The sequence below is a fragment of the Camelus bactrianus genome, chromosome 32 (genome assembly GCF_048773025.1).
Source record: "Camelus bactrianus isolate YW-2024 breed Bactrian camel chromosome 32, ASM4877302v1, whole genome shotgun sequence".
Taxonomy (NCBI): domain Eukaryota; kingdom Metazoa; phylum Chordata; class Mammalia; order Artiodactyla; family Camelidae; genus Camelus; species Camelus bactrianus.
In genome coordinates this window covers 13,579,760-13,598,005 of record NC_133570.1, presented here as the reverse complement: position 1 = coordinate 13,598,005, position 18,246 = coordinate 13,579,760, and the positions used below count along the sequence as shown (strand labels likewise).

Here is an 18,246-nt window from a genome sequence, read left to right as displayed (position 1 = left end):
TCTCCACCCCCTTCCCAACCTCCATCCATCTCTGCTTCTCTGAGCGCGGCTCGATGGCTGCAAAAAATCCTGCACAAATCATCGCAAACCCGGTCGGCTTCTGCCCGGGAAGTAATCTCGGTGACGCGGCCGTGCAGAGAACGGAGTCTGAACGCACTCTGCGTGCACACACACAGCCGGAGCCTCCTCTGCAGCGTCGCCCGCGTTCTCTCTCCAACGCTGACCTCAAGACGGAGAGCTGCATGACCCCGCCTGGCCCAGCCTGCCGCAGCTAGCCGCCCTGACATCTCCCCCCCCTCCCCACTCATCACCCCGACTCTCAGTGACTCCGGGGTGAAGGCAGGGTGAAGGTGCGTAGGGATGGGGACTGAGATCAAAGATGCCAAGAAATCGCCGTCTGCTCCCACCCCCCAGGGCCACCAGACCTCCCTGGCTGGAGGTGTACACAAGGCAGTGCCCAGTTTTATTAAAATAATCAAACAGTCATTGGGGGCTGGCTGGAGTTTTCATCTCCACTCGGCTCCTCTCCCTGCCCTCCCCCTCTCTGAAATGTATTATTTTGAGGGTCGAGTTGAAGAGGTCAATAGAAGCGTAAACACAGTCAGTAAGTCTTCGGCTGAGCAGACCCAGATTGGAAAATCAAGAATTAGTGCTTGGAACAAATGTCAGGGTTCTCGTTCTGTTCCCCCCACCTCCCTCACCCTCTTGTTTTTGGGGGCTCTGATTAAAGATTCGGGCCTGCAGGCCAATGTCTGGGGAGAGGGATGGAGGGAGGAGAAATGCCTTGGAGATTCGGGTCCGCCTCAGTGTAATCCTCTGTGACCCCTCAGACTAAAATCCCTGGGCAGGCCTGACGCATCACTGCAAAATTCCAAAGTGGACTGTCCAACCCTAAAAGTGGGGCAACCAGGGAGAAATACAACCCGAGCATTTGCCACAGTTCTCACTCCACCTTCCAGGTTTGCTTTCAAACAGCCTTTAGCCAAGACAGTTTATTTATTTGTGAAAACACCCTCACCCTTCCAAAATGTCAGCTCAGAGGACTCTGGGCTTGCTAAGGGGGTGACCCCCCGGCCCAAGACGGAAAACAAACATGGCTCCAGGATGAGCCTGACTCCACATCTCTGGCATAAGGAAGGGGAAATCCAGAACGAGCTCTCCAATCCCTTTAAATTCTCAGAGATTTGCGGATAAAATAAATTCCCATAAATAATCTGTAGACCCCCTCCCAAGAGGGAGAATCTGTACTCCCCCAAGTAATTGCCTGGACAGATTCGCTTCGTTTGTGGAGTGCGGATTCTACAGGTCACCAAGCGAAATTGGGATTTCGAAACTTCGAAGGGGAATCTTTTCTCACTAGGTGACATTTGAAGGCAAAATGCAAAAGAGTGCATCCTCATTAACACGGTGAAAAGTTAGCAACGCTGGGAGGGGGGATTCATCAGGTCCGAGTTGGGGCGGGAAGCAAGGGGGCCTTGGCCAGGCTAGTGCTGAAAGAATCTTATCCCACCCCTCCACTCCACCCTCCAGAGAGTCTCCAGGGCGACACTCACCTCCAAAAATCCCACCTCTTCTTTCCAGCGCAGAAGCTGAGTGCCGCCTCGCTGGGAAGGGGGGTGTTCAGGTGAAGAGTTTGGAAAGGACCCCCCAAAAGAGACCCCTTTTAGGCCAAGCCTTCTTCAAGCGATTGTCAAGAGTTGTATGTACCTCCCAGCTCGAAGTTGGTTTGTGGTCTTCGACAAATTAAATATTACTGTTTATTACCAGGCATACCCCAATAAAATAAAGAGGCAACCAGGCGATACGGACTATCTCACCAGACGCTGCACCTATAGGACTTGGAGACGTCACGAGTCACGCAACCGGCCCGCGCGCTGTCACGCTCGACTGGGGGGCAGCGGCGGGAGGTTGATTTCTCTCGGTCTTCGCCTATCACTCCCGTCCAGGCCTGCGCAGCCACAAGTCCCAGACGCCTCGGTCACGAGAACAAATAAAGAAATAAACAAATCCAGCGCTCTCTGGGGGAAATGGGGGTGGCGGACATCAGACACAAATAGGGCCAAGATCGATTTTCTTAGGGAGGGGGAGGGAGGCTTTTGGCGAAGGGAGGTGGGAGCCCACCTCAGCCCAACGATTGGAAAGAAATCAAGTTAGGGAGTGGGGGGGGGTGGTAATCGAGGTCTCTTGGAGGAGGCAAGAGCATCTTCTTATTATTTAAAAAAAATTTTTTTTCCCCAGGAGGAGCTCTCAGCAAATGAGTATTGAGGCGCCTCTCTAGCTGGTTAAGTTTGGGACGCGATAACTCAGCGCCCACTTGCAGACATGCATAGAAGTAGTTACTGGGTTATCGCGGAGGGGAAACGAGACAGAGACGTTAGGACGAGCGGAGAGTAGTCCGCAGGGTTTTCTTACTGAGAAAAAGTCCTTTCTGCTAATCCTCTTTTAACTAGGTCGGGGGATACGCGGGTCCCAGCCTGGCCCGGCAGGGGCGGGGACGGGGTGCAAGTCGGTGGTGAAGGAAGGGGGGTTGGGGGGAGAAGGGTGATTTCTGCAGAGAAAAATTACAGCGCTGGGTCCTGCAGAAGGACCAAGCGCTCTGTTTTGTTTTGTAATAGCTATCATTATTATTATTATTATCATTATCATTATCATCATCGCCATCATCAATGCGCATAACTTCTAAGCAGCCCCGTGGTGGATGCGCACAAGCTTTTGCGCGCAGCTGGAAACGCACTAGGTTCAGTTGCGAAACGTACTGCGTAGACGCCCCGGGCGACGCCGAGAGAGGAGATAGGCCTACCCAGCACGGAGCCAGCGAACGCCGGGCCTCCCGGAAGGGTAAGTTCCCCGCGAGGGGCCCCGAGGGAGCCGGACATCGGAATCTGGACTTGCCCCCGGCTTCCAGGTTCGGTCCTGGGCTTCGCGCGCTCCCAGCCCCCAGGGCTTTCCGAAGCATGGCCTGGCTCCAGGCCGCGTCCCTCTGAGGCTGGAGCGGCAGCAGAAAGCTCAGGAACGCAGCCGACCGAGCGGCCTCGGGAGCGAAGGTCAGGCCCGCGGGGAGACCGGGCAGTGGTTTCCAGCGCCGGACGCGGGCGCCGGGGCCAGCTGGGCCGCAGACGCCGCAGCTTGCAGCAAGCAGAACCCGCGTCCGTCCTCTCCGCCAGGCCGCAGCGACTTCCCCGAGCTTTGCTTTCGTTTCCCGTTATTAATAATTATCTTTTCCCCAATCGGAGCCCCTTTGGGTGCAGCAGTTGCTCTCAGATGCCGAAGAGCGCAACCCGAAATACTTCGCCCAAAACCTCGAGATGGGTTTCTCTTTGACCTCGGGGCTGAGGTGGATGGGAAACGGAGGCCTGGGCCCCGCCGAGGCTGGAAGGGGAAGGCGAAACTCTGAGCGGGGCGAGCTCTTTTCCGTTTGGCTCCTTTCTCTGGCATCCCCCGCGCTGGCCCCGCAATCACCCCGACCGGCTCACAAAGGACTGCAGAGGGTCCGGAGGCCGCACGACGGATAGGATAAACTTAAGACCTCAACTAGATTTGAGAATCTCCATTCTTCTCGCAAGCTTTGGACAGTTAACTTGAAAGAGAGGCTTCGATGCGTAACTTCCCTTTATTCCTTCAGAGGATCGTAACTTCCCTTTATTCCTTCAGAGGATCGATGCTTTCCCAGACCTACCCATAGCCTGGGTTTTCTCCCGAAATGTATTTTCCTCATTTTGCAAAATTCCTGCCCTGATTTTAATATTACAGTGGATTGGAGAGCTGAGATTCCTATTTTTAAAAATCAGAAACAGAATAAAAGCAAGGGTGACCATTTTTAAATCTTTTTCTTCATTCTTGCCTTTTCTAAGAAAACCGCATCCCCCAAAAATCACTGTATTTCTTTCCTCCCCAAAGAGAACTCTTTTAAGAATCCCCCCCCCCCTTTTCCGTTTCTCTCCCGATGTGTCCCCGCCTGACTTGGGTCTCTATTGCACGCCAAAAGTAAGTATAAGTGCGGATAGGACTGGGAAAATTAGTAAGAATTACAGCAACAGGAGAAATGATGGCAAAAGTAAACTTTGACCAACTCTTTTTGCAAAAGAAAGGGTCAGACTGAGGGTGAGAAATTCCCTCCTTTCTCAGGGGGTCACTTTCCCCTGCTGCCTAGTTAAATCTGGCTCTATTATATTTTTTCCGGGATTGCAGTATCTTCCTTTCCGATGTTTTATTAGTTTCTGGTTTCCTCCCTTCTGACCAGAAGTATCTGGGAACCCTGGCTGCTGCTGCTGCTGCTGTTGTTGTTGTTGTTGTTGTTGTTGTTGTTGTTGTTGTTGTTGTTGTTGTTGTTATTATTATTATTATTATTATTATTATTATTAATTTCAATATCCAATCTTCCCCAATATTTCCACCAAGAATTAGTATTGCTCCTTATTTTACTGATTAGGCACGTTGATGCTGTTTCCTGTGCTTTGGAAGTATTCCTCCCCACTCCCCCAAGTTTGGCGGACGAGATGCCCCTATGACCACCAGCACCCCAGTCAGGTTAATGAAATAAGAAATGGATGTGGGAACATCATTCGGCCGAGGCGGATATCAGCGCTGGAGATTTGCAAGCCCCCATAGAACAGAGAAGGCAGTACCACGCTTGGGATGCAAAGGAGCCCCTGTTCTTGCTTCCGCCAATTTGGAAAGTCCCCAGTGGAGGAGAAAGGTGAGGGTCCTGAGCTGAGAAAACCTGTCGCCCCGTGCTCTCCCATAGACTGCACCGAGCCTGAGAACTCCAACTGTATCTGCAGCCCAGAACTTACAGAAAGGCCTCCGCCTTTAGTCACCATGTCTGCACAGCCAGAGTGTCCCCACAGCCCCAAAAGATGTGGGGGGAAATATACTACATTCCAGGGCTCTGACCCTGTAAAGATAGAGATTTAGGCCAATACCTCCAGGTCTGGGATGCAGGCAGGGGGCTGGGGGGCTGTCTGGATACCCCCTCCCTCAACTGGAGGGTGCGATGGAAACTTGCGAGCCCGCTGCTCTCCGGGACTCTGGAAAGACAAATTTTCTTTGGCAAAGGGAACGGTGTCGCGCTGTCGACACAGCAGACTATTTTTCTTGTTTGCTCACAAGGAGGGGGGAGAAAAGAAAGCAAGAAAGAAAGGGAAATTAAATCCACACGTGTTAAGCTTGCTCAAAGGGCCGAATTCAAAAGCAGAGACGAAACTCTCCCGTGCTGGCTGCCCGTGAGCCTCTTTCCAGTCAGACCGGGCCTCACAGAGCCACGGTGTCCCCACCGGAGAGAATTTAATCTGATGTTTCATAAAGCTTTTTATTTAAGGGAGAAAGGGCATGGTTCCCCTCTGTCTACCTGCCAAGAAGCAGAACCCTTACCAGCAAAGAAAACAAAGGAGATGGCAATTGTGAGAATAATTACCCCCTTTAAGAAAGCTCAGTTTGATATCTCCCAATCAGCCCACTGATTCCGGTCACATTTGCCCTACATCCACAATGCGCAAGGCCAGGGATTTTGGAAATCCCAAGGGTCTGATCAGGCTCTGGGCCTACATGTATTAAGAGAACCTTAAAGGCTGTTTTACGGATGCTGGAATAGCAAACTTAAACCTGCAGGGCTAAACTTCGAATGCCTTTTTCCTCTCTTTCGAGAAGAATCTTGCCAACTTGCCAGAGAGGTGCTCTGCACCGGTGCAGGGGAAGTGGGGAGGTGGAGGATGGAGGAGGCCACCGTGCATGGAGCTGCGAGTGAAAACTCTAGTAATGACCTTGAGGAGGTGAAGGGAGGCGGGTGGGGGTGCGGATGACGAGGGTGGCCAAACCCCAAACTGGAAGGATCCGTCACCAAAACGATTGCTTGGTCGAGACCTCTAATTTTTCTTCCCTTTCAGCTCGGGGCCCGGCCGTGCGCCGCTGTGGATCTCCTCTGGCCTCCTGGTGCGGGATTTCTGGCCTTTGGGGGCAACCCCCACAGAGGGTCCGGAAGCGGGGACCCCCAAACGCCCTGTTCCCCCACTACAATCACAGAAAATGCTGGGGTGAAACTGACAGAGGCTGGCCAGCCGTGGGGAGCAACTGACAGAGAGGTTCATGGTGGAAAAGTTCCTCGCAATTGTTTCCAAAAGGGCCCTGGGTTTCCTGGTCACCATGGCAACCCTGGAGTCCCCTCGAATGCTCTCAACAACCGGGTGCCCGGAGGCCAATTGGCCACTTTGGCTTCGGGCTCGGAGGCCTGCAAGGCGCTTCCTTCCACCCTTCGCTCTTGGCTTTCCTGAGCCTCCTCATTGGGTTCAACACGGCAAGGATTGAAAAACTTCCCTCTTTTTTTTTTTAAACAGAGGAGAAAATCAAGATATAGTCGAATTTTTGCCAGGTAAATTCGGGTCTCCAGCAAAAGCCTGCATTTTGAGTTGAAAGGAGACTCCCGCGAATGCAGCAGGCGGGGTACCTTCATCATCAAAGCCCGCACCCGGAGCATCTCAGCCGCAGACCTGGGACTTGAGGAATCGCGGAGTCTCTTCACATATACTGCCCACCCCCACCGGCACCCGGGCTCCCCGCAGCATCCGTCCAAGCAAACCTTTCTCCTGCCTGAAATAGCATCTCCTAAATGGGAGCAGAAAAGTCCGGGGACTAAAAATCGTGGCATTAATGTCTGCAAGGTCTTACTGAGAGAAAGAATAAATTATACTCCTTTTCCTTTAAGAGAGAAAAATGTTCAGTTGTGGATGTATTATAAAGAGCATTAAAATAATATTTCGCGGTTGCATTGCTTTTTTCCTGGAACTGCCAGGGGAAATGCCCCCGCTTTCTTTGTGGGGTTGGACAGTGGACAATACAGGAAGACTTTTCTATTTTCATTTTAGAGGCAGCAGGCTCTCAGAAAGAACCAGGATGCTGATCAGCTTGGACTGCGGTGTTTGGCTGGATCTAGGGAGCCAGAGAGAGTTAGCCTCCCCCTGGGGCGGGGCGGAGGGGTGGGCAGTCAATTCTTCCTCCGGGTCCTACCCACCCCCACCTTGTTTCACTCTCTGCTGTGGACCTCATTCATCTCCCGGCTTGTTGGGAAAGACAAAACGTCTCTCCCTCTACTTCCAGTGGGGCAGCCAATGTCCCCCAAGTTCTGGGCTGGCGTTGCAGTGCCCCTACCCACTTTTTTTCCAGTCTGAGCCTGGCAGACAGCCTGCCGGCATTCCCTGAGCACACCCAAGCCCCCATCTTCTTTCCTCCCTAGCATTTTGCGTTCATATTTTCAGAAGGGTCCTGCTTGTATCCTCACAGCCACAAGGAGAGAGGCTCAAATATCCATTAGCATTGGAGGTATTAACAATAATAGCTAACGTTTATGGCGGCCAGGAGCTGTTGTAATGTGGTTTCACTCAGCTCAACTGGTTCTAAATAGCTTTGTGAGAAGGTGGCTCTAGGCCAGTCACACTCTGATGGGACTTGAACCCAGGTACTCTGACTCCAGAAGCCAGGAGCTCCTCTTTTACAAGACAGGGCTTCTCCAACAAGCCAGGGAAGAGGAGGAGCAAGGGGAGAGCTTCTGGATTGGATTGGGAGGGTGCAAAGGGCATTTTTTAAGCACCTCAAAGTGCATTCAGTCTGAAACTGAAGGCAATTGGTCCTTGACTCCCCGGATAAAGTCTTAGACGTTTTGTGTCTCTGTCTCCTCCACTTTCACTGATGGGGGCAGAGGCACCCAGGAGAGGGCCTGTGGGCACACTGCCCCAGATGCAGAGCACTTCGCAGGATGGGAGGGAGGATGGAGAGAGGCTGATTTCTCCTCACCAAACCTCAGTGTTCTGTTCCCTGTCCTGTTCTGTTCCCAAACCCTGGCCCATAGTCATCACAGCTTCAGGCCAGCACACACTGTCCCCTCGGGAGAGAGAAATAGAGTGGGTGGGATGGGGTGGGGGGAGGAAATATGCCTGGCTCTGTTTTTTGAAACAAATACAGAGAGGGTGGGGACCCACCTGAGTCACACAGCCTCTGTGGGAAATTCTCCCAGCTTCTGCCAGTCCCTAGGCTTTGTGCCTTCAGGTGGAACCTGAAAGGGCTCAGCCGCTGCCCCAGTGGATGGGGAGGTCATGACTGTGAGTGTGGGACCCGTGGGCATCACCTGCTAAGGGTGTAGAGCCAGCCTGTGGTCCCCAGCCTTCTTCTCCCAGACACCCCATGCTCAGAGTGGACAGAGTGTGCCAGTGGTGGTTCTTAAGGAGGTCCCAGACCCCTTAGGGGCTCCAGACCTGGGATCCCAGAAGGGCCTGCTCCTGGCATCGATCCGTGGCCTCCCAGCTGTGCCTGCCTCGCATTTCTGCCTCTAGACCCTTCTTCCTGCCTGCCGCCTGTTTGCCCCGGAGCACACGTCTCCCACTCCAGCTCCTGGCACGGCTGCCACGAGTCCAAGTTCGGAAGGGAAGGACTACCCTAGGAAGTGGGGGACTCTGAGATCCAAACCCTGGGACAGTGCCCCCAAAGGAAGGCGCACAAGGAGTCCTCACTCTCCAACTTCATCCCTTCTTCCCTGGACCTGCCAGCCCCCGCGGCCTTCCAGGGACTGATTCCTCCCACCTCCTTGCAAAATGCACTCTCCATCAGGCTGCCACATCTCCAGGATCCCCGGGTACCTCCCATGCACCCCCCACTTCCAGAACCCTGGCAGACAGACACCAAGCTGGGTTGTTCGGATTTCCCCCCAGACCTCTCCTGCAGTTCTTTATTCACTAACAACAGCTCCGCCTAGGAGGAGATTTACCGGCTCCTGGTGCATCTCGGTGAGTGCCCAGGACCCAGGCGTGAGTGCCTGACCCCAGACCACCTGAATCTGAGTACAGGTAAGAGCTGGTCCTACCACGCCCCGAAATCTCCTTCCCAGCCTCCATCTTGTAACAAAGCTGGACGTTCTGCTGCCCTCTTAGGGAGGTGGGCTGTGGGTCTCCTTCTTTGTGGCTGATTATGACATTATCATTAAGTCTCTCTGGATGACAGTGTGTCATTGGAGGCGGGACTGTGTGTGCCTCTCTGCTGTTGCATTAGTGTGTGCACTTAAAATACAGATTTTTTTTTCTGTGTTCCTCCTTACATGAAAACACTTGTGAGGCCACAGTGTTTGGGCCCTGAGTGTGTGTGGTGTGTGCTGGTGTGGGTCTGTGTGTCCTTGTGGGATGCCCCGTGTGTGTGTACAGCCTGAAGGGCAGCCACCACCCAAACATCATCACAGGGCAGCTGGTGTCCTGGGCTCATAACCCAGTGTTCAGCCACCATCCCTTTTTTTATGGGCCACTTTTATGATTATTATTTTTACCAACAGCTCCAAGCAGAGGTCTGCACGCCCAGGCCTCCTGGAAGGCAGTCACAGCTCTGCCGTTCAGCCAGGAGGCCAAAGGGGCCGTGCACAGGCAGCCAGGGCCACCAGAGTCTATATTTGGAAACGAATTCCACAGTCACTTCCTGGGAACTGGGCGAAAGGTGCCTGGGAGTCAGGGGGACAGTGTTATAAATGAGACGCCCTCTCTTACCTCCCCAAGCCAGTGCTCAGGGGAAGCCCCCACGCCCTGGCAGGTTGAGGATGTCAGGCGCAGGAAATGGGCTGGATACACACCGGACAGTGGGCGGGGCGGTTGCTCCCTCTGCAGGCGGAGTTAAGGAGGTGGGTCGCTGACACACGCCTTACCCACTGGCCCCTGGCACCCACCCCCAGGTGTGCACAGGCACCCAGCACACACCTCCAGGGCCCTCCCCACTCCCGGAGGGAAGAGGAGTTGAAGTCCCAACCACATTTACTTCTTGAAAGTTGGTTCCAAGGGATCAGGTGCTGCAGCCTGGCTGCCCCCCAAGTGCCTTTGACCTTGACCCCTAAAGCCATGGGCTTGCTGGGCTCACTCCAGAGGGGATCTGCTCCTGGAGCCTTGTAGATGCCAGGACCACAGTCCCTTACAGCCAGCCTTCCTGAAGTACAGGTGGGGGAACATGGGGTTACCTGGGCTACTGAGCCCCACTTCCACCAGCCCCACACTGAAAGCAGTGAGGCCCTTCCATGGTGCTGGGAGGAAGCTGGCTTGCCTGCATCCTGTGTCCTGGCCCCGTGCTGATGCTGCCGTCCCCGCCCTCTGTCCCCAAGGGGTCAAGTAACAAGATGCCCAGACTCAGCCACTTGGGAGTGACTTATAGCACAGACAGCCATGCACAGCCACCCACCGCAGGTACAGGTGTGGCCATTCTGTCTCACATACACACACACTCCTCACATCCATTGATCCATGACGTGCATTCAATCACTGTGTCCACAGCCCACCCTGGACCCTCTCATCTCCTCACCTGTAGCCTGGACATGGGTGCAGTCAGAGTCGGGTTCCCCTGCCCAGCCTGGCAGAAGCAATTGTTGGGCACAATCAGGGATCACTTACCAAGGCATAATGGGGCTCCTCTGGGAGAACTCTTGGATTCAACAGCCCCACCCAGGCAAAGAATCACCAATTCAGGAGGAGGAAGGATGGGTGGGGTTCTGCAGCAGTGAGGGAGAAGCCTCTTTCCAGCTACACCCTCAGCCTTGCAACCTTGCAACCAAAATTTCCCTAGTTGCCTGTCAACCCCCCTGGGGCTCTGACAGAGACTCATCCAGTGGGTGGGACCTGAGTGGGCCCTTAGCAATCCCTGGTCCAGCTCTTTGATTTTATATATGGGGAAACTGAGGTCTAGAGGCACAAAGATAGGGAAGGGAACTGAAAAATTTCCTAAGGATTTTGGAGCAGAGCTGGGACTGGGACCCCCATCTTCTGCCCCTCATGCAGACCACACTGCAAGGATACTGGACACACACCCACCACCCCTGCCATCACCACTCTTCCATCTACTGGCCCGGTCCAGCTCCCGGGGATACCTGAGTTACCTGCCCCTAAGCAAAAGTGAGGCATCAGATCATGTCCCATTCCTGCTTACAGCCCTCCAAAGGACAACTCGAAGGTCTTAAGATAAAATCCCAACTCCTTCCTGTATCTTTAAGGCTTGCATGAGCTGTCCTGTACCTGCCCCTCCCACTTCATCTGCTCCCTTTCTGCCTCCACATTTCATCCATCTCCTTCTCTGTTCCTCATTTACATCAACCTTTGTTCCCACCCCAGGGCCTTTGCACATGCCATTCCCTCTGCCCCCAGCTCTCCTCCTATCACTTTTGCGACATTCTTGTTTACTGCCTGCCTCCACCACAGGCTTTAAATGGCTGAGGACAGAGATCATGGCTGTCTTATTCAACACAACATGTGGCCCTTTCACATAGTCAGTGCTAGATAAATATTGGTTGAATAAAATATAGGAAGCTTTTAGAATAGATGGACTCAGTCCCAAGGATGTGGGGATGTAGACCAAACATATAAGAAATCAATAAAATGCACACAATGCCCAGGACTGTAGACCTCTCCCTGCTCTGAGCCACAGAGGAAGAACAGAAGTCTGAATGGTGATAAGTTTAGAGAAAAGAAAATGTCCCTGCACCATATTGTTGGCTTTCTGAGCCTCAAAGGCCTGAGCTGCTTCCTCTCTTCCTGACCCAAGTGCCCCCTACCCCTGACTGTCCCTTTTCTGCACCCTTCCATCTGTTCCCAGGAGCCTGGACAATGAGCCAGCAGATAAGTGAAAGTGGTATTTTTATAGGCTGATAAAAAAAAAAAAAAAAAACCACGCTTATCTAGAAAGCTCTGTCCCATCTCCCCAAGTGTCCCTAATTGGCCATTTGCCCAACCCTCTTTCCACTGGGGTGGCGGACACTCTCCCCACTGGCCTCTGCTCCGACCCCCTCTGCCCTTCCCCCTCAGCAAGGGGGAAACCTTTGCCAGAAGGATTTTTGGGATCAGGAGGGAGGTGAGAGGAGATGGGGAAGAGGGGGGGGTGGTGAGGGAGGGGTCACACTTCTCCACGTGGGTTTGCTGGGCCACCATTTAATGGTGCCAACTATATTAAATTCTATATTCTCGCAGCCTCTTAAATCCGTTTATGGCCCATGCTAGACCCTGAGCTGTAATAATAATAAAAATAAAAGAAAGGATTTATGCACCCTGGGTGTGGACCCGTCACTGGCAGGAAAAAAAAAAAAAAAAGAAGAAGAAGAAGAAAAAAGAGCTGTTTCTCGCTGATCTTGCTGGACTGTCGTCCACCCCACTGATCTCCTGTTTTTCCCTGGGTTGAGGCTCCCAGGGACAGAGAGGAGGAGGACTGGGCTCCCAGTGAGAGGGGAGCATTAGGGAGCTGGGAGAAAAGTCAGCTTTATAAAAGGAACTTTGCTGGGCTTTTCTCAAACCGGTTTTTCTAGATTCGCCTCTCCTTTTCTCTCTCTGGGGTTCATGGAGAAGGGCTTTCTCCTATTATATTTATACATTTTGTATTCTATATGGTTAAATCTAGACCCAAACTGTGGCCAGGAACAGGGGAGAGAGCAAATATCTGGGGTAGAAAAGGCCTGGAGAGGAAGCTCTGTGTGCTGGCTCAGACCCCTGACCCTGTCACTGCCTGATTATGTGAACCAAGCAAGTCTCTCCCCTCTTTCTGCCTTGGTGTCTCAATCTGCACAATGGGTCTCATAAGAATACCAGCCTCGGGATGGGGGAAGGTATAGCTCAAGTGGTAGACAGTGTGCTTAGCATGTATGAGGTCCTAAGTTCAATCCTCAGTACCCCCATTAAAAAAAAATTAAAAATAATTACCCCCCCCCCAAATTAAAACAAACGAAAAAAGAATACCAGCCTCAGGTGGTTATTTGTGGGAAAAAGAAATGATCTATGTCAGGCATCTGGCATGGGCTTAGAGTAGGGCTGGATAAATGCTCTGAAGAATACCAGTCCTCTGAAGATGAGATGAGGCAGGCTTTACCCAAGGCACAGCCTGCATGGGAAGAGGAGGAGGGAGAAGAGGGTGAGGACCAGATTCAGCAGCCACATTGTAGCTGGTCTGCTGGAAAGCATTATTTCCAACTTAACGGTATCTGGAAGGAGGGACTCCTCTGAGTCAGGTTTTGGGGAAAGGAAGGCAAGCCAAGGACAGAAGAAGAGGCAAGAAATCCTCACCATCTGATCTGAGGGACTCAGAGACGACCCCTAGTCCCAGGAGGAAAGGAGGGGAGTGACTCCTTTGTCATTTCGTTATCTCAGGGCAAGGGCCCTCCTGGGGCTGCAGGGTACTTAAGGACTTAAGCTGTAGCCATTGACTCCCAGGTCTAGTTCCCATAGGATGCACAAGTTCTGGGGCAGGAACTGTGTAATTGTCGTCCCCCAGCTCCCAGACCACCAAGAAATGCTCCTGGAGTGAATGGCTGAAAGTGAATGGAGACTGGGACCTCTGGCTCATAGTCCTGGCATCTGCATTTGATGAGGCCAGGTTCGGGGGGTGAAGAGGCAGAGAATTCTGTTTTTCTGCTGATCATGGCACAGCAACCCCTTATCAGGAAACTAAACAGATAGATTTGGGACCTATGGAAGATTGATTGCAATTAATGATCTAATTTTGCCTCCATCTGATACCCACCCCCATGAATAGCCCCTTCCCACACTGACACCAAACGTGGCCTCAGTGACTTGCTTTGGCCAACGGAACAACTAGATACTTTGTACATTTCTGCTATCTTGTCCCTCTGTCTTCTCTGTGTGAAGCTGGGGCTAGCCTGCTGGAGGATGAGACCTAAAGGTGAGCCAGCCCAGATAGGCCCTAGATACATAAGAAAGACCAGCCAAGATCAGGAATGCCACCTGTTGACTGCAGCTGACCTAAAGGTGACCACAAGCACCTGACTAAGCCCCAGTTGGCAGACCCTTGCAGCTAACCCATAAGCAAAAATCAACATTATTTTTGTAAGCCACTGGTGTTGGTGGTTACTTGTTACACAGCACTATTGTGGCAGTAGGTAGCTGATACAGGGTCTTGTGCTAAATCCAGCCCTATCTCTCCCCACATTTCAGTTTTTAAGGAAAGAAATTTCAAGGTTCCAGTTGCAAATTTCAGGCTCAGGTTTCCAAGGGTTGGTTGTTTAAAGTATGAGAAATAGATTGGTGCTTCTGGCTTTACACCATAGAAACTGGAGCAGACAAGAAGTGAGGGAGGGTTCCTGTAAAGCCAGGTCTACACTGAAGCAATTTCCTGGTTAATCTAAAACATACAGACCTGGATTTAGCGAGGCAGGATGAGTGAGCTCCTTCAGAGAATCACTATGGCAGGCTTTTCTATAGCATGGGTTGTCAGGCCAGAGTGGACAGCATCCATTTCCTCCTCTGGTTACAGCACCCTGATCCCCCCCCCCCCCGCCCCGAAACAACCCCTTCTTCAATTACTCGAGAGATGGCTAATTAGCATATTCATCCCCAAGCCACAGTGATTGGTTCAACAAGAATCATGTGTCCAAATTCTAACCAATCAGAGGTTATTGTGGGACTTTTGCCAGAAGTATTGGGAGAAGATCTCTGTCCACTGGACTTTTAGAATTTTAAGGATGGAAAGCCCAATGCTGCTGATGACCATCTTGCTGCACCAGGAGAGAGCCTGCCCATATGGACAAGCGCCTGACATCCCTTAGACTGAGTGTTTCCACATGTAAAAAGAGGTTATAATTGTGTCCCCTCTTAAAATTATTAGGAGGGTTTGAAGGAGATAATATATGAAAAGTTACCAGGCAAGTGATACATAAATACTAGCTTCTGTGATGAATTTGGTGCAACCATTGCCCTAGATCTGTAACTGATATTTAACCTGTAACTAAAAATAAGCAGATATATATGATGCTTTCCATGTGTAGGTGGATGCTGGTCAACATACTGTATAGCATATACTCCCAGATGAACTAGTAAAATTCCAAGCTGGTCTTTACAAGCAAAAAGAATCCTAACCTTAATCAAGCATGTCTTTGACTTGCTCTAGTTGGGGGAGTTTCGAAAGGAGACATCCTGAATGCTCCCTGGTCGCCAGAGGCACAGATGTGGCCACTGCCAAAGGTAATGCTTACAGATCCGTTGAGCTGGGGTGATGTTTATTCCCAGCGCCATCCTCAGTGCCTCCCTCCCCTCCAGGGCTGCTGTAACAAAGTACCACAAACTGAGTGGCTTCAACAATAGAAAAGTATCATCTCCCGGTTCTGGAGGCCAGTCTGAAACAAAGCGTCAGCAGAGCTGGTTCCTTCTGAGGGCTGAGAATCTGTTCCGTGCCTCTCTCCTAGCTCCTAGGAGTTTGCTGGCAATCTTTGGTGTGCCTTGGTCTGCAGAGACATTCTCCCAATCTCTGCCTTCATGTTCATATGGCTTTCTTCCTGTGTGTGTCTGTACCCAAATTTCCCCCTTTTATAAGGACACCAGTCAGAGTGGATTAGGGCCCAGTCTAATGACCTCATTTGAACTTAATTGCCATTGTAAAGACCAATCTCTAAGTAAGGTCACATTCAGAAGAACTGGGAGTTAGGACTTCAGCAAATAAATTTGGGGGGCCCAATTCAACTGATAACAAGAATGTTATACGTCTGTGCTCACAGAGCACTTCCAGACCTGCAGGCACATTTCCAGCATCTGGATAACTAAAGTTGACAGCCATGGACTAGACAGATGTTTAGGAGGGTGATGTCTACATTGCAGGCTTTCTGAAAAAGGAAGAACAACACTAAGTGGTTGCATTGACTCTGGATCTGCCTCTCCCTATGTGACCCTGGAAGAATTACTTGTTCCCTCTGAGCATCAGCTTCTTGGGCTGTAGGAGGCTTGGTAGCGGAGAGAAAGTGTTATCAGAAATAAATGACACCATGCAGGGGAAACAAAGGAACCTGGCATGCTGTGTGGCTTAGAATCCACAGATCTGGGGTCAAGCCCCATGATAGACAATCACAAACCACGTGGCCTTGGTAGGTTAGCAAACTCTCTGAGCCTCAGTTTCTCTACGTCTAAAATCAAGATAGTTTCAGGACTCATCTTATCGTGTTAGTGAGATGACAATAACACGTCTCAGGTATGTTCTTGTAACCGTTAGTGGGCACTTTTTTTTTTTTTTTGGAAAGAGGAAATTTCCAGATGAGATATTGGCCCATGCTCCATCATCCCCAAAGAAGTGCCTGCCACATAGCAGTAAATGAAGCTCAGACTGCAAAATGTTTCAGCAGCTCAGCACCCAAAAGCCAAGGTGTGGCTGGTTCAAATACCCGCAGACATCTAAGCATTGTTTCACAACAACACAGCGGCAGGTGGTCCCAGTCCAGTCTTCCAAACATCCACCCACCCCCACCCCATGCCCCCATAGCTCATCAAGTACCACACCTCGGTTTACATAAAGAGACACTGAATGAATGTGTGTTGACCTGTCTGCCATGAGACCTCAGGAATTTACCTGGAACAACCTACATTTCAATGAAGGAAGGTGTTTGCACTGCCCAGATCACAAGGACAACTTCCTCTTTCCCCAGGAGCATTAATCTCCATTTATTTATATTAAACCTTTATTTCCCCTTCCACACTCATAAAAAGGAAAGCAAACCATGTGGGGGGGGTGCAGTCTACCCAGAGACCCCCAGGAAGTTATTAAGCAATCATGGGGGATGGTCTTGCTGGGAGATGACTGGTAGTTCCTCTCTTGTTGGATTATGAAGGCGGTTCAAAGAATGGTCTGAAAGTCAAGGTGGCTGGCTTAAGGGCTGGGTATTCTGAAATAAGGCCTTTCATCTCTGTGTCTACATTCTGGCTGAAAGTCATTACCATCTGTTTGGATCTGGGTGGCCAGAGAGGGTCGAGCTGATGGTCACTCACACCAGCAATAGCTCAGTTTCCATGCCCAGAAAGGTGTATTCACATGCCATTCATGGATTCAGTGAAAATTCTTTAGACTTCGATATTGCAACACCTCTTGGCCCGTGCACTAGGTAACATCTCAATTCATTGACAGGGAGGAAAAAGGAAAAGGGACAGGGAAGCTTTTAGCAGGCTCTAGTGTGATATGAAGACAACCCAGAACCTCTTGGCTGAGAGCTTGCTGGAGGGTGTTGGGGGTGGGAAAGAAATTCTCAACGCCAAAGTGCGTTTTCAGTGCAGCTCAGCAGCCATGTCCCCTGTGCAGGGCGTCAGTGGATTTTGGTGACCGTGGGTGAGTCATTAAACTTCTCTGAGCCTCATTCTTTTCTTCTGCAAAATGGACATACTGGTGCCTCCCTCCTAGGATTGCTGAGAGGATCAAGTAATATATTCATGTTTATCACTTAACGTGCCACTGACAGAGGGCCACCAGAAGTAGTCAAATCATTGTTCTTCTTCTCTGTGGTCCATGTGTAGAACTGAGAAAACCTGCTTCCCTTAACCCACAGCAAAGCATTTGGGCCTTTTTTTTTTTTTTTTTTTTCTTTAAGAACACTGAGTTTCAAGAGGTTATTGGGCCACAGGGATGTGAAACCTTTCTCCAACCTTGGGTTATAAGGATGCTTTTTTCACGTTATGGCCTTTCTTGGCTTGTTTGTTTGTTGGTTGGTTGGTTTTGTTTTGCCACAGGAAGTTCTAAGCATCTCCTTTCTGATTCTGGTCTCATACTTAGAACAGCAGTGCTTACCCTGAGATTAAGCCCATAGTTTTTAATGGGAGGCGAAGAAACCAACCCTGAGTCCTCAGCCTGATGACTTCATCTGAAACAGTGAGGCTGTGAACGTCCACCTCGCAGGGAGATTTTGAGGATTACAGGTGAGGCTTGTGGGGTGCCTGAAACAGCAGGAAAGCACGATAGCAGGAAATTGCATGTAATTTCAATGATAAATGATGGGCCAGATCAAGGCACCACGTGACTGCGCTGATTTCACGTTAGTTCGCTGCTTTTCCCTTGGCGCTCCCCCTTCAGCTCCTACATTGGCACTTAGTTAATGCCCCCCTCCCAGGTCAAAGACTGAGAACATCTTTTCCAGCCATTTTTCTGGACCAGCTGGAAGAGATCTGGGCTCTACCTGGAATTCATTTAATCCTCTCACCCCATCTTTTTCCAGCCTCCAAGGCTACCCAGCAGGCACTGGTCACTGAAGTAAATGTTGGCTGAGTGTCTGTTGCGTGCCCAGATGCTGCAACAGTGACAGAAGTCAGTGACTATCTCTGTCCTCAAGAAGCTCATATTCTAATGTCATGCTGCCCAACCACAAAGGAATAAGGAGCTTGGACAACTCTGCATCCACTGCATCATCCTTAACTCTCTCTCAGATGCTATTCTAGAAAGGACCATGCGGGTCTTTACTTGCAAAGTAAAAGGATGGAATCTACCCAGATGGAGAGG

The 18,246-nt window shown here is 51.0% G+C and overlaps 1 protein-coding gene and 1 long non-coding RNA gene across 3 annotated transcripts in view; one reads left to right on the top strand and one right to left on the bottom strand.

Moving 5' to 3' along the window:
• The window catches only part of TBX5 (T-box transcription factor 5), a 43,589-nt gene extending 43,281 nt beyond the window's left edge, over positions 1–308 (bottom strand). For both annotated transcript variants that reach the window (XM_045523080.2, XM_010963598.3), the window contains exon 1: positions 20–308. In XM_045523080.2, the coding sequence (XP_045379036.2) occupies positions 20–308 (289 nt within the window). The remainder of the gene's footprint in view (positions 1–19) is intronic.
• Positions 222–6,757, top strand: LOC123619314 (uncharacterized). The gene is made up of 4 exons (XR_006727871.2): positions 222–350; positions 1,768–2,838; positions 4,430–4,696; positions 5,883–6,757. It is a non-coding gene; the product is annotated as an uncharacterized LOC123619314 (long non-coding RNA).
• The last annotated feature ends 11,489 nt before the right edge of the window (positions 6,758–18,246 follow it).